At 39.4% G+C, this 22,775-nt stretch overlaps 1 protein-coding gene across 8 annotated transcripts in view; it reads right to left on the reverse strand.

Annotated features, from left to right (window-relative positions):
• Positions 1 to 136: 136 nt before the first annotated feature.
• Positions 137 to 22,775, reverse strand: part of SLC15A5 (solute carrier family 15 member 5) — a 71,258-nt gene continuing 48,619 nt past the window's right edge. For all 8 annotated transcript variants that reach the window (XM_056340953.1, XM_056340952.1, XM_056340959.1 and 5 more), the window contains 5 exons: positions 20,672 to 20,858; positions 15,781 to 15,969; positions 11,365 to 11,496; positions 3,138 to 3,246; positions 137 to 610 (listed from right to left, as the gene is read on the reverse strand). In XM_056340953.1, the coding sequence (XP_056196928.1) occupies positions 466 to 610; positions 3,138 to 3,246; positions 11,365 to 11,496; positions 15,781 to 15,969; positions 20,672 to 20,858 (762 nt within the window). In that variant the 3' untranslated portion in view covers positions 137 to 465. The remainder of the gene's footprint in view (positions 611 to 3,137; positions 3,247 to 11,364; positions 11,497 to 15,780; positions 15,970 to 20,671; positions 20,859 to 22,775) is intronic.

The following is a 22,775-nucleotide window of genomic DNA, read 5'->3' on the forward strand; positions in this document are numbered from 1 at the left end:
AAGGTAAAGCAGCAACTTGCTGAAGACTGGGTAGCAGATAAGTAGCACAGCCAAAAAGAGCACACCAGTATACCTTTGCAAGTATCAAGCAGTCAATACCAGACTCCAAAATTATTTGTAAGTGATAGTCACAAAGTAATTTGTTAAATGCATACATGAGTTTATTAATTTTGAACCATTACTAAGCACGAATACACATGGATGCCTGTTTCCCTACAGAGGTTAGAAGCCTCTCTCCATCAACCACGCCAAGCAGTGAGCTCTGCTTGCCCTTGATGTGTTACGGCCTTGCAGGATGTTGCACTGTTAAGTTCTACGATGACTGCTATTTTGCAAACTTATAAATAACATTATTCCTAAGATAATTCATAAATAACATTGGCAGTTCCACTTAAGTATGCTAGGTAATTTATCAGAAAGCTGGTTGATAACACAATCAAAATTTAGTCAAAGGGTGAAATTTTATCAAGTTTTCTCCATAGGAGACAAAATGGGAGAACTTTCCAGGACACCAGCACAATGCTTGATGGCTTTTTCATGCTTCAAAAGGTTTTCTTCAGGAAGACTTCCTCTGAACTCATTGGTGAATTCCTGATTCAGATTTTTGTATCTGCAAGGGAGGACAGGGAAGGAAAAAGCAAAATAATCATCCTTTCTGGGATTAGCTTCACTCGTTATTAGGTAAATTCACTATTTACCTAATTCACTCATTTATTAGGTAATCTTTGACAAGTTACAGTGCCTTCTGAGTCCTGGACTTCTAAGCAGCCTGAAAAATAGGATAATGATATGTGCTTTCCTAGAACCTTTCAGAACGGGAAGTGCCAAATGAGGTGCAGGTGTTAATCATAGGTGTACTGTGTCATTTTAACAAATTTTTTAAAAATAAACCTGCTTTTTTCCTCAGAGAAATTTTAGTGTACTTTTTCTAATTTAGAGTTTTAAAGATGGATTACCCCCTATCCCTAAATCAGTCTTTATCTGAATAGTTATCACCCTTTTTTCCCCTTTCCAGGAAAAGTCTTATTCAGCACAAAATGAAACAGTTACATTGGACCTCAAAAACATATTTCATGTAGGCTTTGGTCATCTTATTGAAAAATGAGGTCCCTCAAATTTGAAGTGCAATACCAGTTTGAAATAAAACTGGAATTTTTTTGGAAGACTGGAGGTCAATAGATGTCTTCATATAAGTACGTTAATTTATGGCAAAATTATTTGTTGAGTTCAACCCAATTCTATGGCCACTTTTTGATAATCAAAACCTTTTTGTTTTCAACAGTGTCACAAATGAAAATTTCATTTTACAGAAGAATAAAATTTCATCTTCTGAAAGGAAAACAAAGTACATGCAAGAGAAACATTTCTAATCATGACTTGGGTCACATTTAAAAGAAAAGAATCAAAATCTAGCCACTGGAATAAAAGGACACTTGTGTCTCAGGTCACAGCTGAAATAATTGACAAGATGCTATGGCAATCTTTGGTGCTGCAAAGTTAGTGCTATATGTAATAGAAAAAGCAGTATTTTTCTCAAGAGTTCCAGAAGTACACTGCCCTTGGAAATTTTCTATTATTGTCATTATCAAATCACTACTGCATCAAGGTTTCTGAAGGATTTCCATAGAACTGCAGCCCACTGCCTAAGAAAGAATGCCACTCGCACATGACCCTTTCCACTCGTGGTGGCACAATTTGCTTCCCTCCCTGTTCTCAACTATGAGTATTACTTGTAACACTGACAACAGAAAGTTAACTGTGATTAAATGTTCCAGCATATAGGAGGCAGACGAACTTTCAAACTACCCTGGATGTAAAAGAGGATTGCAGTTGTGAGTTCCTAGCATTTTCAGGCAAGATTTCAGGCAAGAATTAAATCTAGGCTCTACAGGTAACAAAATTGGTTCCTGTGTGTGGGCTAATTGAGCAGTTCCATTGTCTCCAGCAGAAAGTTGCTTTTAACTCATTGCTTGGTAGGGTATCAAAAATATTTCAGGGTTATTCTGTTGAAACCACTGCATACCACACTAAACGGTAGCAGTCTGCTGTTTTCTTGTGTTCTGGTTTCGGATGGGATAGAGTTAATTTATTTTTTAGTAGCTGGTGCAGTGCTGTGTTTTGAATTTGCTGTGAAAACAATGCTGACAGCACAGGGATGGTTTTGGTTGTTGCTAAGTAATGTTAACACTAAATCAAGGACTTTTTAGTTTCTCAGGCCCTGCCAGCAAGTGGGCTGGAGGAGCACAAGAAATTGGGAAGGGACACAGCCAGGACAGCTGACCCAAACTAGCCAAAGGGATATTCCATATCATAGAAAGTTATGCTTAGTACATAAAGCTGGGGGAAGAAGAAGGAAGTGGGGGGAAAATTTGCAGTTAGGGCTTTTGTCTTCCCAAGTAACCTTTGTGTGTGATGGAGCCCTGCTTTCCTGCAGGTGGCTGGGCAGGCAGGTGTTCATGGAAGTGGTGAATGAATTCTTTGTTTTGCCTTATGTGTGTGCAAGTTTTGCACATTTACCTATTAAACTGTCTTTATTCTAACACATGAGTTTTCTCACTTTTACTCTTCTGATTATCTCCCCATCCCCAACATGGGGGTAGTGAGCAAGAGGCCATGTGGTGTTTAGTTGCTGGCTGGGCTTAAACCGTAACATTTTTGCAACCCCTTCACCTATGGTCCTATACTAAAGATGTAAGCTCATTAAGACAACAGCAACATTTTCAATATATAGGTACAAAGCCAAGTGCAGCAGAGCTCAGTTCCATGACCAAGACAACTTGGTGATGTGATCTAAACTCTATGCCAACATATTTATGTCCTTCTGTAAAGGAGAGGATGCTCTTTTTTCAAGACATTTTTATGTTAATAAGATCTCTTAAATATTTATGGCTAATTATCAGTGGGGTTGTTTTGGTTTTGGTTTGTGGTTTGGTTTTTTTTTTTTAACTTTACCACATACTTTTTCCTGTGAAATCTTTCTCCTCAAGGTAGATAAAAAATACTAAAGTTTGAGCCTTGAACAATAACATATGACCTATCACTACCAATTCTTTATTACAGACTACTTTACAGGTTTTACAAGAATTTCTACACATATCTGCAAATGAAACATCAAGCTTTCATTTTCCCACACATACCTGTGTGCAATGGTCCAGAACCCCAGGGTGTTCACCATCATTAAGGAAGCCAAGAAGAAGAAGAATCTCTCCAATTTACCTTCATGCAGCTTGTGTGGAAACCAGTTGCCTGGCAAAGCAGACATTTGAAGCAGAATTAGTTTACCTTGCAGGATGAGATCTGGCTCATATGAAAGACACAAACATAACTTTGTGTAAGACACAATCACAGCAGGTGCTTTGAACCCCCCTGTAGCTATTTATACAGACTTCATTCTCACAGCATCTATGGTTTTTTTAGTCTACAGTGTAATTTGTTCACGGTTTGCAGATAGGCAATAGAGATTTAGAGAAATGGAAGAACTTTCCTAAAAAAATTTGAAGTGTACTGGAAAACTTAACTCTGCACAGCTACTTCTGCAATGATTGGGCCACCTTCCCCCTATATTATCCTGTGCACATAGCTAAATGAGTGTCAAATGTGAAAGTTTTAGGAAAAGCCAGAATTAAGGTGGTCTGTAGAAATCCTTATTTACATCTCTCATGCTTTTAACAGGCCCTTCTTAAGCAAAACAAAAGCACACATGCATAAAAAGCATTTGTTCAGTTCTTTGGATGGTGCTCCACTGTCAAGAAACTACCTGACATTTTACTTTACCTTTCTTTATAGCTGCCTTTATAGCTATGAGTCTGTAACGTGTCCTTGTCTTACACACGATGTTTATTTGCATGAATCAGACCTTTTTCTACCAAGGCTTTTGGCAGTGATGTCTGGGACATTTTGGTAGCTTAAACTCTGTTCGGCAGAGGATTGTACCACCTATGTAAACCCGGAGCCTTCCCTGCCTCTATTCTTGTGTGCTTTAGTTTGCAACTGTACTGCTTTTGATGTTGTGCATTGGAGCCAGTCTGCAAACAAGCTCAGGTGGTAAATAACTATGGTAATCAAGATGTTTAAAAAGAAAGCCAGCTCCAGTCAGTCCGTGCTTGAAGACAATCAGTACCTGAAGTACCATAACCAACTACAACAAAAACATAAAACCAAGGTGAAAAAGAAGTTACAGTAGATACAGAATATCAGAGAGAGATCTACACTGCTGTAACGACCTTTTACATTATTTAGGAATATGGGATATTTATTGCTTTTAAAGAAGAGAGCCTGTCTTCATTACCAAGTAGTGAAGTGCAATAGGAGCAAATACAGAGTGTGAAACTGCCAGCGCTGAGAACGTGATGTCCACACTATACACAGCTCAGGGGGGAGTTCACATCAGCCCAGTTCCCACTAACAGCTGGAACATATCAGGCACGAGCATTTTTTTGGTTTAGTTCCATCCAAAAGGAAAGAATTATATTTTTTTTGTGCTCCAAGATCACTCCATGATGCAAATCAGAGAGGATCAGGAGATTCAGATCAAAAGCACACTTCTGATTGGAACACCAGCACGTCCAAGGATGCCTTTCTTTGCTCCCTCAAAGCCTGCTATCAAATCCTACCCACATGAATAGTAGCTATTCACCACTGGAATGACCTGAAAGGGACAGGAGGAAAAGCAGCCTTCTTTGCCACAGCTGTGCTGTATGGGCCTGGCAGCCTTAACCATTCTTTTGCCCCCTAATGCCATCTTTAGCCATCCAATGTCATTCTTAGCTTGTCAACATTTTCTAATTAGAGAGAAAGAGCAGTTCCACAGCCCAGGAGCTCCAGCAGTCAAAGGACACCCCACTACTCCTTCCCCCCTCCATATATTTACATCTTTCTCTTTCCTCCACATCTTAGAATTGTAAACACATTTCTTTTCAAAGCAGTTACCTTTACCTCTCCTGAGATTAACGGAGAACAACTGTCATCAGTGCAGCAGTTTTCCCTAACTCCTCCACAGTTTGCTCCACGCCTGTCACAGAGCAGCCCCACCTCACCGCGGCATGTGCGGTTCCTTTTGTAGCATTATCTCAGAGCGAGTTTTAAAACGTATCATTTAACATTGTCAGTTGACTGAGCTCCTAGGTGCTATAACTTCATTTTAGTAGCTTATAAACTTTTACTGTCATAATTCACAATCAGGTAGTTTTTCATTTCACATCCCCCAGTGGCCGATAGAAGTCACGGAGAGAGCGTGTGTATCTGATGAAAGGGAAAGCAGGCATGGGGCTCGGCGCTACAGCTTGTCAAAGCAGAGTTCACACTGTCTGCTCGGTTATTTACATTGGCTAGGCTAACTATATGAGCAGCAGGAGCTTCCTAATGGAATGGCGTTTACAATGGAACCTGAATAGGTACTATGTATGTAAAAATAGCGCTAAGGAATTAAAAAAAAAAAAAAGGGGGGGGGGGGGAGGAAAGAGGAATTTAGCAGCTTCTAAGAGAAGGGAGTAAAAGAGACCTTTGAAACTACCTTAATGCTAGCAAAGGCACCATATTGAAGTGCTGAGAGTGGGAACGGTTGGTGTTATCAGGGTGAGAGGGCAGCACAGCAAGCAGGAGGTCTGGGTTCTGCCCCCACTTCGCCACTGGCCTCCTCCATGGCCTGTGGATCATGGGTTTGTCTCCTCTGTGCATCTGTAGTAATCACCAGCGTTCAGACAGTGAGGCCAGAACACCACCACGAAGCCTTTGGAAAATGCTGTATTATAAGAGCAACAGCATAGGCAGGGCCAGGATCAGACTGGGCATGGTAAGACTCCAGCTCCCACAGCCCTCCCCACCTCGCTCTCAGCTCACTGCTCCATCCAGAGCAAGAGGAAGGAGCAAGGCTTTCTTTCCTTTCCTTTCAGCAAGAGGTAGCAAGGTTTGTCAGGGGTGCCTTCCTCTATGGAGAAACAAGGGTGGCACCAGTGCTAGAGATATCCAGACTGTTATCCTGCTGCCAATACGCATTTTCATCAGTGGATACAGCAAAGATTAATGCAACCGTTTTCTATTTTCAGCCAAAAACATTTACTTCATTTTTACTTCCCTTTTTAAATGGAAGCTGGTTTTCCATTAAAGAGGGGATAAACCTGGACTACATTCACTTCTACCTACACTTACTGCACAGGGGATCCTGTGCTGGCAGCAAGCCTTGGGAGAACAGCCACCAGTGTTAAAACATCACCCATGTGTTTCATTTTAGAATGAAAACCCTTTAGACACTTTCACCTCTCATCCCACTAACAGCTTCCACCAGCTGAACACAGACTCTAGCACCCTCCACTGACTGGGTTTGGGCTTCATACTTCCAGGATTTCACTCCCAGCCACGAACATCAGGAAGTTGTTGGGCCAGTTTGTTTTTACTGGAGTAAGATGCCCTGGGCACTGCTGTGTTGGAAGAGTCCAGCACTTCCTCATCCTTGAATCAGCATGCAATATACTGACAATTCACTTGCCCCCAAAAGACATCGCCTTTGGGTTCTGTCAATCTTTTACTTTTCTATGGAGATTGCCAACAGAAGTGCCAATTACAGGGTTGGTTCGCCACATAGATAATCGCTCACTGGGAATTAACTTTCTACAACAAGCTCCTGATTTCCATTTTTATTCCAACAATGGAAATACTTTGTAGCAGGAATCAACACAGAGAAGCAGAAGTTTCCTTTAGCTGTGTATATTTTAAAGAGCTTTTTCTTATTGGTTAGAGGTGAATCAGTTATGCATTTCATGGCAAATTTAGAAGAAATTAGAAGATTAAGCCTAGGCAAAGTCAGTTCTTCAAGCCTGCTATACCATATATCGTTGAAATAAAGTGCCTGGTAAACTTTCACTGACATTTTACAGTCCTGTCGATTTTGCATTGAAAAATGCTCAGGTAGTACAAGAAGGAGGAACATTACACAATACCAAGAGAAAACACTCGATCCTACTAACACAGACAGAAAAGTGGGTGAAGCAAGATTTAGGACATGGACAAAAAAACCCACCCACTTTCTTGGGCTGCTTCTAGTGGATGACTGACAGCGACAAACTGCTGGCAACGCTATCCATCAAAGATGACGTGGAAAGGGCTGTAAGCCAGCCTTTGAAATATACTAGTGCATACCAGGTATCTGTTACTACAACAGCACCCTTGGAGCTCTCAAGGGATTCACAACAAAGCCCAAAGTTGCATAAGAGGCGCTTGGATTACTGAATAACACCGTCACATTTTAGTATTGGGAAAACACAGAAGACAGAGCAAAACAGTCACATGCCAGAAGTGAGTCTATTCTGTATGGATTCCTGCATTTTTACAGCTATCCTGCAACCTATCCGGACTATTGTCACAGAAAAAATTAATTGATGTCTTACAAAAGGATTGTATTGCCTTCTATCACTTCATCATGCTACTGGGCATATATTTAGTGTTTAATCATATCCAAATTAAAGTCTCAGTCTGCCTCTAATCCTTATTAGCTAAGTAGGCACCAGTGGACACCACCATCTGGACTGAAAGAAATATCCTTTAGCTTTATTATCTTTGGTATTTAGAATCGCACAAGGTTCCAAACTGGGGGGGTGGGGAGAACCCACAGCACCAATCAACCAAACCACCCCTTGCCCTTAAAAACCCACAAAACCCCCTCAGTTCTCTAAATACAAGCAGGAAAACTGTGTTCAGAGTAGTTTCCTACCTCTGACCTTCCCTTCCCCCCCTCCCCCCCCCCCCTTTTTTCTCCTTACATATTTACATTAATATTTTTAGAGAAATGTATTCTGAAATGATTGGCATAGGAGGACAGGTTTTGTCTTGCATCTTCTTCCGTTAAAATGTTAGGAGAGGTAAGAGATCCAAAAGAAAGCAGTTTCCCAGCTTGTACTGAAAATATCACTGTCACCCATCATCTGTTTGCACTCGTCAGATTTTTTAAAAAGTCTTATTTTATCATCTTCGCACCATTCTCCATAAATGCGTTAAAAATGATTAATGCAGCTTTGAATGTGACTGATATCTGATCAACTTTGCCAATAAAAACCCAAATAAAACTCTAAACTAGTGACATGAAATAGGATACAAAAATGTTTAAATTTTGTCAACACCCTCTGTGCTTCAGCACTTCAAAATACACACTGGAGGATCTACTTCACTGTACCCTGAATTGCTTCATGGCAAACACGGTCTCATTGCTTGGAGATGGGAGAACCAGAAATAGTCTTGGCTCAGGTTTTAGTGAAACAAGAATCACAGGACAAGACAAAAGCAGCCATAGCCCAAGAGTTGCACGCTAAGCCTTGTTAAATCTTACAAATCCATGGCATAAACACTATCATCTTCCTTCAGCAAAAGAGACAGAACTTTGATCTTCCAATATAAATAAATTAGTTCAGCTTTTTAGGGGAGAGGAAAAAAAAGTTTCAGTTGGTTTGATTTATCCCCAGTTCCATAAATTGTCCAGATTCCAAATCTTTTACAAGCTCTTTAAAAGAGATGAAAAAAATATCAAATGTCAGTAATGAGAGATTAATTTGTGTCATTTGACCTTAGTTTGACTTAAGAGTGGTCACAATTTTATTCTCTGAAGCGCTGTCATCTTTAGAAGTTTCCCTAAGTAAACATTAGGCTTCATAAATTAACAAAAAATATTATTTTGCTGGTCTTACACTCTTCATCACAAGCATCAAAGAATACCGTAAGAAGCACAGTGGAAGAGTTGGAAAAAAATACAAATGGAACAAGACAGTTTTGTATATAACATTTCCTATCAAACTAGGAGAAAAACAAAACCAAGCCGATTTGCCTCTTTGGTTTTGTTATAGTCTGTACCACACTACAGTCTACAGAAGTCTGATCCCAAGCCTATTTTGATCTATGAGTGAGCAGGACAAAAGTCTAGCTGCCACGAGTAGAGGAACACACTATGTCTTCAGCTTGAAGCATAACAACACAAATGAAGATAGAGGAATATCTCCATTATTTACAAGTTGTGAATTGCATGAACTGTGGTAACTTAGAATAATTAATCTCATTCAAGCAGGGAACACTGAGAAGAAGATACCCAGTGAGATCCCACTTATTTCTAGAAATAAAATGTGAGAGCCCAATAACATGTTGTTACATACTAATAGGGAAAGTAACCTCTAATGCTCCTAACTACAGCAACAGAGCAAACATTAAACATTTGTCACCATATTTTCTCTGAAGATGTTCAAGTTTTGCAAAGGACTTCCCCTTTTTAGGGGCTTATTCCATCCTAATACAGCAGCTTGATCTGACTTGACTACAGACTGAATTCCTTGGAAATTTAGGAGTGATGTTTGCTCAGGATAATGGCACGGTCCATTCCATCTACAGGAACAGGAGGAGGTCTGACAAAATTGCAGACAGACATCAGTTGCACTTTTTTTTTTTTTCTCCCAAAGCTAAGTAGAGAAGCTGGCCAACCAACTTCATAAAAGTAAGGAGTATTTTAGCCAGGAAACTTTTTCAATTTACTCAAAAATCTTGAGCAAAAAGATTTAAGACATGGTAAATGTGGTCTGCAGAGAATTTTGAGAATACAGGCTTTTTGGTCCCAGCCAATATAAGAATTTGAAGGCTCTTATAAAAAAGTATTTCTGGCAAGAAAGGAACATTTTCTCTTTTGAATCAATTAAATGTTTTCATACAGGCTTACAGAATAAGAATGAATCACCTTGATATAAAATAAGACAAAAATTTACTGCATTGCAAACCAAATGCAAAAACTGATTTCCTTTTTTGCTTCATATAAAAATATTCTATAAAGGAATATCGTGGCACAATGTAGGCAAAATGTTTTGATACTGACATTATACTTAATTATTTTATAAATATTTAATTATAGGTAAAGTCAAAGTGCAGTAAAATATGTCAATTTTACTAAACCAAAATATTTCAACATTATCAAAATTAGTAATTTCCATACTTTCAGTGGGAGGGGAAGGACAAAAAAAAAAAAAAAAAAAAAAAAGGAGTCAGCAATACAATCTTTCTTGAAGTGTTAGTTTCATTGAACCCATATTACCTAGTGAAAAAAAGAACTATTCCACTGGGGGACATTCAAGGAGCTCTGCTCTCCACACTAGATACCTCGGTACTTATTAGATCTTTGCCTGATTCATTTGGGTAAGCATTCCTGTTTTTTTTACCCATCTCTAGGTGATGCTTTTATGTCTTGTAATAAAATTTTAATGGAATAGTTAACTTGAAAACAGCACTGCATGTCAAAGAACCATTCGTTTGTTCAGATCTTGCAAGTAGGAATTAAAATTTCTTGTCACTTTCAAAACACCCACTTTCCCTTGTTTTAAGTTACATGGTTCTTTATGCAGGAAAGAGAAGAACCCAGATCTTAACTATGAGCAGTTACAAAGTTCTGCAACTGTGGTAACTGCAGCGGTGCTGTGCATTACAGCCAGCAGTTGTGCTCTGTAAGAGAATAGTTCTCTGTAATGCAATAACAATTAAACTTATCGATGGCAAGCATCTTTAGAAGTACTGCTTCAGCAAGTGGAACTATTTCAGACACGTGAGCAAAAGGATCCCTGTCCTTTGGGTCAAGGACTTTTAAAATATACTTATGAAACAAGCCTTTCTGTATTGAACAAAGACTCATTGGCAAAGGAAAAAAAGACTAAGACAATTTTGGCCTGTCTTGAAAGTCAGCAACCCAGAAAAGTCTCCAGTTCAGGGCTTATACTAAGTTCTCCTCAGGAGGCCAAATCTGAAATAACTCCTTTTGAAACACTAAGTTGTCTGGGAATTGCAGAACTCATCTGCAAAAGGTAAAACCACAGTGAGACAATACTGTCCCAGAATCTGGCTTTTCCAGTAGCTGCACAGATGGAGAGGTGTAAGGAAGCAGTGGAACAAATTCCCCAGAGAGCTTTAAAACACTCAACCCAACCTCCTTTCCCCTGCAACGCTGTGGAATAGAAAGGCTGGCATGTTATGTTCTCCATTCTTCAAAGCACTAATATTGCTCTCATGGCCAGAGGCTTCCACATAAACATGCCTAACATGAACATACTTCTTCATGAACAAAAAAAAGGGCTTCCTAGACAATTTATTTTCTTGTCTTCCAGGACAGAAGTATAGAGATCGGAGTTGAGGGCTTCCTGCAAGATGCCATCCTTCAATAGCTCTATCAAAACTAAGATGACTCATTAAAATTGGATGACTACAGCTAGAAGGCTATTTCCTATCTTAATTCTATCTTAATTGTGAGAGCAAATCAATAAAACTTTGGCATCACCTTTAATTCTTCTGCCTAATTCTCCAAATCAATAATATTAGAAAACTGCTCAGGAACACCGGTCATGAGCATATTCTTACCTTGAGTGCCCGCATGGGCTGTTTGAACAATGAAAGCTCCCATAAAACAGCCAGCTCCATTAAAGAGAGTTAAAAAATGCATGGAAATCCCTCTAATTCTTTCTGGCACAAGCCGGAATGAAAGTAAGGAACCTTAGAAAGGAAGCAGATATAGTTACAGATTAAAGAAGGAAGTAAACAATGGTAGAAGATAGATAAGACAGAAAAAAATGCAAAGTGTCTTTAATAGGGACTTTCCATATTTTACAGAGAATATCCTTGCTGCAGAAGGGCAAGTGGACATGTTAGCATTTACCTGTTAACAAAGAATTATCTAAACTCTTTAAATTAATCTCTGTAATAAACCACCACACATACAACTATTGGTATTCCACAAGTATGTAAAGACCTTTCACCCAGACAGTTGCTTTCACCTTTCAAAGCCTCAGGCACAGCAAGACCAGAGAAACACCACCACAGTCAGCAAGCGTGAGGAGAGCGGATGTGATACTCAACCACAGGACAGCAGCACCTCCTGTGCCGGAGCCAATGCAGCATGGTCACTAGTGAATACTTCCAAAATCTAGAGCTCTACCTTAACTTGGACAGTTACCTTGCTTTAATTTAAGGCTGGAAAATGCTCCTCTTCCCCAGAGAGAAATCCCCAGAGCTGCTGGCTAATTTTTAAGACATTGGTCTTCACTTTCTTGCCAGAAGCCTAACCAGAAGAAGCAACAGCCATGGTGGTGACAAGGAGCTGTAGCATGCCATTGTAGCATGGATGATTATGAATAAACCCACCAGCTGTAATTTGACTAAACTAAGTTACAGTAGCAGTAAGCCTTTATGATAGCTGTTCTGAGTAACTTTCGTTGATTATCAAAACCCCTTGTTTTCTAATTTCACACCTTGAGCCCTCATCCACACTTGTTCTCCAAGCCCCAGTTTCTCACAGCCTGCTTTATTAGTTGAGTTTGAATGACCTCCAGCTTGAGAAACTTTGTCAGCAGAGGATCCTGTTTGGATGCTGAGTTGCCTGAAACAGCTCTGAATACCAATGAAATTTTATTATCATCTTCTTCCATCCTTTTTAATTTGGACGTCCAAACAAGAGATTTTGAAGCATAGTAAAGAAAAAACCAAACATGGATAGTGTTTTTTCCTCATTCACAATAAGAACCAAAAGTCTGAGGGAAAAAGCAAGCAGGTGAGCCTGGGACACCATCTGTAGATGCAACAGTATAGTCTAAAACATTGTACAATCAGTGTCCTAGCTAACACGAATCACTAAGAACCTAAAAAGTTTTTGGCTATTCCTCCCTTCTAAAAGCAGGGGTGTAAAATACACAGCTCGGCCAAATTCAGGCCAGGTAACTGTATCCTACTTGCCTAAATTACCCCTGCTGCTCCCATTGCATACTCTGCTCCTCGCTTCTCCCATGGCGCTGCCAGGAACTATTAAACAGCTGCTGCATTTCACCCTGAAGACTATTGCATTTCATTGGTGGGTGAAGTGATCCTCAATATATCCTTTTAAAAGAGCTGTTTGTTACAAGGCTTCCCATTTCTAAGTGGTCTGAGACTTTCTGATGGACAGGTGATCTTCTTGCAGCACTTCAGCAAACAGTGCAAATCTACTAACCCTTTGTAGGGAAAAGCAGTGACGCCGCAGCAGGTGGCTTGGACACCGGCAGTGTAACACAGCTGCTGTGGCCAGCAGGCTGGCTTCCCTTCACCAGCAACCTTACGGACTGTAGGGGCAAATGCCTGCTAATATTGTCCCACAGGATGGAGTTGTATTGGTTTTTTTGGGGTTTTTTTGTGCCTTTTTTTTTTTTTTTTCAGTGGTATTTTTGGAGGTTTTGTGGTGGGTTTGTTGGTTGTGTTTTTTTTGTTGGCCCCCCTTTTAAATCATTTGTCTAGAAAAGAGTAATTTCCTAGTTTAAACCAAGCTAGGGATACAAATTCAAGCTGTCAGAGGCCTGTGAGATCTTAAATTCTAACACTGTGGAGGACAGCAATTATTTTGTCTTTTTTTTTTTTTAAAGGCTACCTGAGTGCTAGGGAAATATTAAATGCTGATATTATTCTGAGATGCTCATGCCACCTGAAGCAAATGATTATATAAACCTCCTATCAACAAGATAATGAAATATATTGTGTAAACACAATTGTAAGTATCAGGGCACTGATGTAGATAAAGATTTCAATATGCCAAAACTAGCTCCTCTAACCAAGCACTTCAGAAAGGAGATATCCCCTCTTTCCCCTCTGATTACAAGTGCGAACATTTCTGTCTTCAACTTGGATCATGTACTTTCACGTCAAGTAAATGATAATTGAATTTGACCTTCTGCATAAGAGAGGCAGTAAAATGTCAGGAAAGAGGAAACAGCTATTTAAGTGTCTAGGCTGTCATTACCATCCATGGAGATCCACTGAATAGTTCCCGAACAGAAATTCAGTTCAAACTGAAGCACAAACCTGAGGCTCAGTTCAGCAGCCTGATGACTAGTGCTGCCTGAAATGCTCTAGTGCACCTCAGCCATCTGCACAGGGCTGTCTGATAAGGTGCAAGACCGATGGGAAAACCATGCTCCTCTCCGGCAGCGGCTGGAGGCCACACAGACAGTTCAGAGCCTGCTTGCCCCACACGCGTAGTCTAGGTGCTCCACGAGAAGTGGTGCCAGACGTTTGTGTGTGAGCAAGCGAAGGGACGCCTGCATTCCCATCAACTACAGCAGCAACCTACTGGTTTAGGTACCTACATTTAGTTTTCTATATGCAAGTCTCAAATGCAGACTTGGTCCCAATTTACCTGCGTTCTTCAATTGCACCTCTAACTGCAGCTCTTGGCAAGATGCTTGATCTTTATTTAAATGGGGAAGGTAACTTTTCCTAAGAAATTCCAATCACAATCCTTTAAAAAGATTTTTAAAAAAACAACCCCAAAGAAAACACAAGACTGAGCTTTATTTCTTTTCTAAAAGCTAATGTCATCTTCCAGTCATTGGACTTCTGCTGCCCCAGCATGCTAGATTAAAAAGCCTTAATCTACCAGCAAAATTCTTCTAATGCTTCTGCATGAGAAGACTAAGCAAGCTACCTCCTAACCTTTTTTTTGTTAAGCTAAACAGAGAAGGTCACAGTTTTCAGTTACACTTAGCCTGTAACCTAGAAACCACATTACCTGCCTAGAAACCTGTCTCAGTAAAGTACTTGAGAGCTATCAGATGAAGAGGCATTATAAAAGTGCTAAGTATTTAAAACTAGAGAAAATTACCTTTTCAGTGACAGACCATGACCCACAGCTCTTAGTAGTCTTAAGAGTGTAAGAATGAAGCTGAAATACTGAAGTTATTTCCTGCTTTTAAATAAAAATCTGAAGATTTCTGGGGTTGTACTGGAACAATAGACACTCAACCTATAGAATTAAACGCCTGCAGAGATCAGCTAGTCAATTACTTAACCTGTGTCTCTTAAAGTGAATGTTGATTAGATTATTTTTGCAATGCTAACATTTTTTTTTAAGGTCTGCAAGGTAAAACACTGGCAAGCACTCTGTGTACTTGGAAGAAAATAAGCCTCAGGAGCGTCTGCATAGATGTGGAAAGGTAAATTATGGAAGGGAAAGAAGGTTCAGACTCACAATCAAGAGTGTGTCTACATAATTTATGGATGGCAGGTGTGAGCTAAGCTCTGCCTGTGTTCTGCAAAACAGGAATCCTTATCTCTGGTTCCATGCCACAAGTTAAGGCATGATCCTCTGTGCAGGTATGTTCACATGGCTCCCTATTGGAGCAAATGAAAATTTTGCATCTGCCTACAATATCCTCCAGGTTAGCCTGCCTGTCAGTTGAATCGCATTACTCGCCTGCATATGCTCTGTGTCAGTGAAAAATGCACAGTAATTTCATTAGCTAGGTCCACAAATAAAAATGGTTAAGCTAAATTGCTTCACCTTGCTTTGTGGTCTAAAAAGTTCTCATAGACCGTAACCACAGCTCAGCTGTCATGTGCTTATTTGTTCCATCTCAAGGAAATCATCATAGAAGACTTCAGGTCAGAAGGGACCTCAGGAGCTCATCTGGTCCAGCCCCTGCCTGAAGCAGGTTCAGCTTCAAGACCAGTCACGCATCTGAGCCCAGAGTCCCACCACTCCCATCATCCCCCACCAAACGGTGGATTATGCACCCCAGGGACCTGACTGGGCTGTGTTACCTTCCAGTTAATCTGGAACAATGTCATTGCTCACTGAGCTACAGCCAGCAAGACAAACTGTGCTACTCTGAAGTAGGTAAAGCACAGATCTGCTCATTTAGACCATTGAAGAGAACAAGGGATAAAATATCAGATGACAGTAATTATCTTTAGGAAGCTGATAAAATTCTCTGTGAATCAGGACACTCTTGCTTTAGTCTATTAGATTTTACTTACAGGAGGGAGTTACCAGGGCCTCAGCCACTCCAAGTAGGATATACTGAGGAGCTAAGTGGAAACAAGGCATGGAGGAGACCAGAAGAACCTCCTCAGAAAGAGTCTGCTCCACCTGAGGGAAATGCTTTCGGTGTATTTCAGAGAAGCCAGCAACCATCACGGAAAGTGCAGCAGATAACTGACCTACAACTGGGTAAAGAGCACAGAGAGAATTCACCAAGGTTGTAGTTACAGGGTCATCATGCGTTTAGAATGAAGCAAAGTCCTAGGAGATGCAAAAGAAGCTTACCCCTGCTACCCCCCAAACACATCCCCTCTGGACACTTAAACAATTAAAGAGTGCTGGCTACACCACAAGCCTAACTCTAAATATATGGCATAGGGACTTCAGGTCAGCACCGGTTTGTTTTGTTTTGTTTTGGTTTTGGTTTTTTTTTTTCTTTTAAAGATTGGGGGAGGTAAGAAAGGAGAAGAGAAAGAAAAGGCAGCAGCCCTTTCAGATATCACGAGATTGGATAGTAACAAGACTACCAAGCAGAGGGAAATTCTCCTACGCAAGCAGCAATAATATTCTGCAATACACACACATACTTTACCTATTTGTTTTCTATGTAAAAAGAAGTAGTTCAGGCAGTTGAAACACTAGATTTCTAAGGCTGCAGGCCATGGTAGATGAAGAGGGCTGTGTGTGGAAAAATCAGCAGTGCATCTCACACCTCAGGAGATCAAGCACTCCTACATTTTCCCCTTTCCCTCTGCTGTAGAGTTCCCTTGCACTCCTTTTGAAAGTTTATGGGACATTGGCTGGACTGTTTAACATTTTAGAATGAGATGAGCTACATTACTGGAAGAGAAAATCTCCAGCTTTCGAAGTGTTTACGCATAAACTGTTGGACTACAGTTGTCTCCTGTCTTATTCAGCTGTCCTGAAGAAGTACCACTGCATGTTCCACCATACATTTCAGTATATTACTGCACATGCAACCCACCGAGCCTTGCCACCCGCTCAGTGGTAAGGCACAAGTACAAGTACTGCACAAGTACACAGGGCAGGTAAAAACTCCTGTATGTTTAGACTCAATGCAAGATAAAAGCTTGTAATAAACTCAGATGTCTTTTTAATACTGCATACTCCACCACGCATTGCATAGAGGATACTATCTAAATGTATGATTTCATATTTCTTGATGTTGACAGCATGAAACAGTTGTAGCCTCTCAGAAAAGAAAACCACCAAGACAGCAAAGTTTTCAATTAAGTCTCCTGAACTTGAAACATTTAGACTCCTGGAGCTCCCACTGATTTTGACTAGGTCTGTGATTCCTCAGCATTTCTAAGCCATAATTTAAGTACAGGTGTGAGAATTTGGGTCCTTTTGACAGCTTGGGCTCAAATACCTGGACTATGTTTTTCCAATCGTCTTACAAAGCCTCCTCTCACTTCACGACTGGAAATTCTTATACTTAATAGATCTGCTGTCAACAATCAAAGGCTTTTGTTTCATATTATAACATATACAAAGTTTGACTCTTTGCGTGTCAGGACAGGAGAGGCAGAAAACTCATATAGCCAAATGGCCTTAGTTTTGTTAGGTCTTTGCACGCATCACTGTTTTTTCTCTCAGCAGCAGACTCTGACACCCATCCACCAACACAGTTTTCCTGCATTTTCACAACTTCAAATACCCTCCCCCCTGCCTAACCTGAGGCTTGGAAGTTCTTTTGCTGTTAAGGCCTCTCTAGTGCTTAATAAGAACATCAATGAATTATTGCTTGAAAATTGATGACAGGAGGGAATTCAACAGCATTTTCTAGCCAATGCACCTTATCCAGGCCAGGTATAAAGCCCTCAAGGATCTTCTTGTAATCTACCAAAGCAAGAGTTGTCCTAGTGAAAAGTTACGTTAGTACTAAAGAAACCTCAAGCAGTTCAATATTACTACAAAGTGCTATATTTTAAGCATTTTCCTTACTAAAAGCCAAACTATTTCAGAAAAAGTAACCTCGGAATGCCCAACAAGTGTAATATTTCTTTTGAGACATTATGTGGCAGAGGAAGAAACTGAGAGCCTTGGAGACCTAGTTTTCCCTCTACCTCCTCTCGCTTCAGAACTCCTTAAAGCAAGCAGTTTGGAATGACCATCTGAGGCTTTGGTTTTGCAGAACAGGCTGTTTTAGGAACATCTGGAGCTGATACTAGGACAAGGTTGTTTATCTTATCTAGAGACTAAGGTTGTATTGGACCTTTGTGATTCTTGATCTCATATCCTGAGTAAAACAGGTCAAAAAGCTTCTCTGGAATTAGCATCTGTTTAAACCAGAACATCTTTTAAGGAGACATGGTCATCAACTCCCAAATCACCTCAGACAGACATTGGACTGGAGGCTTGCTTTACAGAGTGCTGTACAGAAAGCTGTTCTCCACGTCATTCTTGGATGAAGTAAATCTAAGATTAGTAAAACATTTCAGTGTAATCAGGCATTAAGAATATTAGAGCAAGAACTTCTATGGTTCAAGTACCTCTTGCCTATAACTGATGGACACACCCTCAGTTCTCTGCTGAATCTTCTGTACTATTGACTAAAATAGCATAAAATACGTAACCCCCCACTCCCATCAAAAAACCACAAACAAACTATGAAACTGGAAAAAAAAATATCTGTTTACTAAATCCTTATGTTTTTCATAAATAGGTCCAGATACTCAATATATTTGACATACAATCTACACTTATGTTAAGATTTTAATTTTTTTTAGAACATACCTAATTTACAGATAAACCACCAACTACAGAGAAAGTAATATAGATTACAGTTTTCATATAGATCCTTATTACAGAGCAATCAGACATTTTGAGGTCAATATTGTCTACATGGTTCATCCTTGAAAACTGTTATTCTTAACATACTGAATTTTTCCGGAAAACTATTTATATTTCTTCCTCTCAAGACTTGAATTAAAATATAGTTATAGGCTGGCTTAACACCAACAGCTTATTTATACTCCCAATTTTGCTTCTGAAAATAATTGTGAACCTAATTAACTGTCGGCAAAAATATTGGCACTTAGAGGTCTACCATACTTGCAGGTGCAGTCATATACTTGGATATCTAAAGCCATCGCCTGTACTCACAGGTATTTTTATGCCTCAGGTAATTTACCACCCCTAACGGGAGGCTATTTTAATAAATGAAGCTATTAAGAATAAACCACTGCATATATTCTACTGCTGTTCAACATAACAGGATAGAACAATAATACCAACCTGAAATTTCCATGGTTTTAAGGAAAATTATTATCTGAATGTGCATTTTCTGTTTTAATGCAGACGTTATTTTAAAAACTAGGGTAATTGCAGCCTGCTGCGTTATATGCATCTGGTTTGTATAAAACTTAATAACACTCGTAATTAGGCTAATTTAGTCAGATTAATACCTCTGTGTGTGTCAGTACTCACTGTGCTGCTTGCCATGGGGCACTGAATTAATAGCAGCACACTGAGAAAATAGTCGTTTATTAATATTTTTGTCTGAGATTTGTAATGCAGGCTGGAAGATAAAAAAATGTAAGAAGTTTAATGAGAGTATCTATGAAAGGGAATAGTTTTAAGTGAGTACAGAATGGAAGCTGCTTTTCTGGTGGTGCTAGGTGTAGCTGATGTCAGAAGATAGTTGCAAAGGATCCCTCCAGATCCTAGAACATAAGAGGTTTGGGGGTAATTAAAAAAAAAAAATCAACAAAATAAAAGAACCCCAACTCAAACCCCACACACATCACTGTCAGAGGGAGGCCCAACCCATATTGATGCCACCATTACTTCCAGGCTATGGATTTCTCTGGAATAAGTACCAGTCTGCAAGCCTGACCTTACAATGCTTACTGTTAAAAGCACTGGGACTCACAACAGAGAAGGCTTCTTTGTACCACTTCTATGAGAAAGAGAGAATACTTCCCTTCTGAAGATCCCTCTTCATTTTAATTTAAATGAATTTACAATAAGGTACTAAGCACCTGGACAATTGTCCCATACTAAATATTCAAATGTAAGTTCTAGTACTAGAGAGGAAAGCTGTACCTCTCCGTATAACCTTCCACCTGTGAAATATTCAGCCTACTCAGGGCAAACAGCAGTCCAGCGGTACGCGTCCATTTGTTTTACATAGTTGTCTGCATGTTCTCTTTTGCTTACCAGTTCTAAAAATACCTATTACAGACACAGAATTAGACTAGACACTTTCGTTGCACTTGTGGTGCAACTTCAGAGTCTGGAATAAACTCTACTAGTGATAATATAGTTTCCCTCTTATGAGCTGCAGTCCCAATGTTGATGCAGTTATAGCATAAAGATATCAGAAAAAAAAAAAAGCTTTTGTTCCTAACCTAGTTATTTAAATCCAAACTCACCATTTTGAGCAGTGAACATTTCTCTCCAGTATCATAAAGCAACTTACTAAAGGACTGTCCCATCCCCAAAAAAGACTTTCAAAGTAAATTAAGTTGCCAAAAGTCAATGGATAAACGTATAGGAGACAACCTAATCAAAATAAGTCTCAGGCCTAAATGGTTAGTACCGTTTGTATCACCAATGCCTTAGGATGACTCCTAGTTATTTGTGAGTGTGTCTCAAAATTTTTTATTGGTCCGAAGAGTCTCAGTCTCTGTCCTAGTCAAAAGCTATGCATTTTCTTCTTGATACCTAGTATGTTTTTTCCAGGGCTGTCTTTTCAACACTTTGAAACATACTCATCTCTGAGAATTATCCCCAAACAAGTCTATCTTAACATTTATATTCAGAAACAATTGTACAGGATCACCCATCAGCTACTGGAGTTTCTCTTTCAAAAACAGAATACATATTAAAACTGTATAAGCACATGTATTTTATACTTACCGATGTAAATTGTTGTAGAATGTCCAGTGTCCTTGGAACTAAAGAGATATGAGTTAATGCATTCCAAAATAGGAACAAGAATCAGTAGTGGCACGATGCTTATCACATTCATCGCTGCAACTGGCAAGACAAATCCACTGAAGTGCAAGTTGGAATTCATGGTTTGGAGATAATATCCTGAAGGAATCTGTATTGAAGCATAAAACCCCATTCCGTTAGTATACTAGGTACCTTTCATGGATAAGATTTCTACTATATTTGGAAACTTCAGCTCTCTTCCTTCTGAAGAAGTCACAGTAAACCAAATACCTGTTGGCCAAAAGGAACAACCACTCATGATGAAAGCCTTTCAGATTGTGACTGTCTTGTTCTGTGCCAGAACGTATTTTCCTTCTATTTCATTTGCCCTTGAATTTAACAAATCTAAGCAGCAGTGCATGAGTTTATCTGATCATCCCTAGGCACAACCATCAGCCAACATACTAAATGGTTCTGCCTAATACTTTAGTCACTTCTCATAGACAGTATTTAACAGAAGAGTATTTTAGAATAGCAAGATACAGAGTTATTTTGAACTTCTGATCGTGTGCTCAGGGTGAGAGTAATTTTTAAGACACTCTTGCCAGCATACGGCTTTAAAAGCTACAGGGAATGAAGATTTGGCCACAGTCTTAGAACCAGCTTAATGTAACTGACAGCCATAGCAGCTGTACAGAGGACTTCCTTCCACTTTTGGGAATTTGAAACAGAAGAAAACAACCAACTAGATGAGGAAGCCACCAATGGTAGTCATCAGGGTATGAAATTAAATATATTTGTAAGTCTCACTTCAAAAACCAATAATTCCTCCCACTTGTGTAAGACTCTACAGAAGATCTGTTGAGTTTATTAAAAAAAAAAAAAGTCACAATAGCTTCTACCAACAGATTTTTCAGTTTGGTTTTGTGTAGTGGTTTTTTTGGTCTTTGTTTCCTTTTTTTTTTTTTTTTCCTAATAAGCTTGATTAACTAAGCATTGCAATTTCATGTGCAGCATGACTAATTTCATGTGCTCCATTTCTCCATTTTACAGACTGATGAGAAAAATAAAGAGAGGAAACTTGAGCAATTCACAGAGCACAGTCAGCACAGAGCTCGATGTAGAACTGGTTTTTTTTACCCTGTTTCTGTTTTTAGAGAGTTCTGGATTCCTGCAGCGTTCTGTGAGGCTCTTCAACATGACTGATAATGATAAATCCACATAGAATATTACTGCTTTTTAGCAGTCGAAAATTAACATTAACATGTAGTTAATAACTGGGCTTATGCATGGTTTTTAATCAATGGTTATAGTCAACCCTACTCACTGGGAGTCTGTTCAGTACTAAAGAATTATTTAAATACTAGCTCTTAATAAATATATTTCTCACCTACATTCCACCTCCAAAAGAAGAGATAAATTGTAGAGGGGTGAATAAATAGGAATAGAGCTATGAAAGATCAGAATTGAGCCAAATCTTGTTGGTTTCTTCTTTTCATTGCCTATTGCAAATCAGAATTGATTTCTTAATAGGCCTTAAAATATCATCAAAATGAATCACAGGCACTGAAAGCTGTTAATAATATGGAGAAAATACTATTAATCTTTACAGAAAAAGGTACTTATCTATTGCGTAGTCTAAGAAAGAACCTTAAACTTATTGGAAATTCTGCCAAAGGAATAAAAGCAATCTCCTTCAGCAGTACAAATACTTTTTATCTTTTTTAGTTATATACCTGATTATTACTACTGTGATTAATGATACCTGGTTCATTTCCATCTGCTCATTAATGCATAGCCTTGGCCATATGTGTGCATTTGTTGGTTTGGGGTTTGTTTGCTTTGGATTTCTTGTGCTTTTGGCGAGGAGAGAAAGGGGAGGGAGGGAAGAGGAAAACGAATGAGGCAGATGGATGGGAGCGTAGGATGATGGCAAGAGGAAGTGTCAATAAAGCAGTATATGCTACATATTGGTAAGAATTTCCTTAAGCAGCATTTTAACACCAATAAGTAAAAATGGATTTCTGAGCCAGCTCATAAATTTGTTATTCCAGTTGCCAAAGGGCAAGATACCTCAAACTGCCGC

This window comes from Falco biarmicus, chromosome 5, assembly GCF_023638135.1.
Source record: "Falco biarmicus isolate bFalBia1 chromosome 5, bFalBia1.pri, whole genome shotgun sequence".
Taxonomy (NCBI): domain Eukaryota; kingdom Metazoa; phylum Chordata; class Aves; order Falconiformes; family Falconidae; genus Falco; species Falco biarmicus.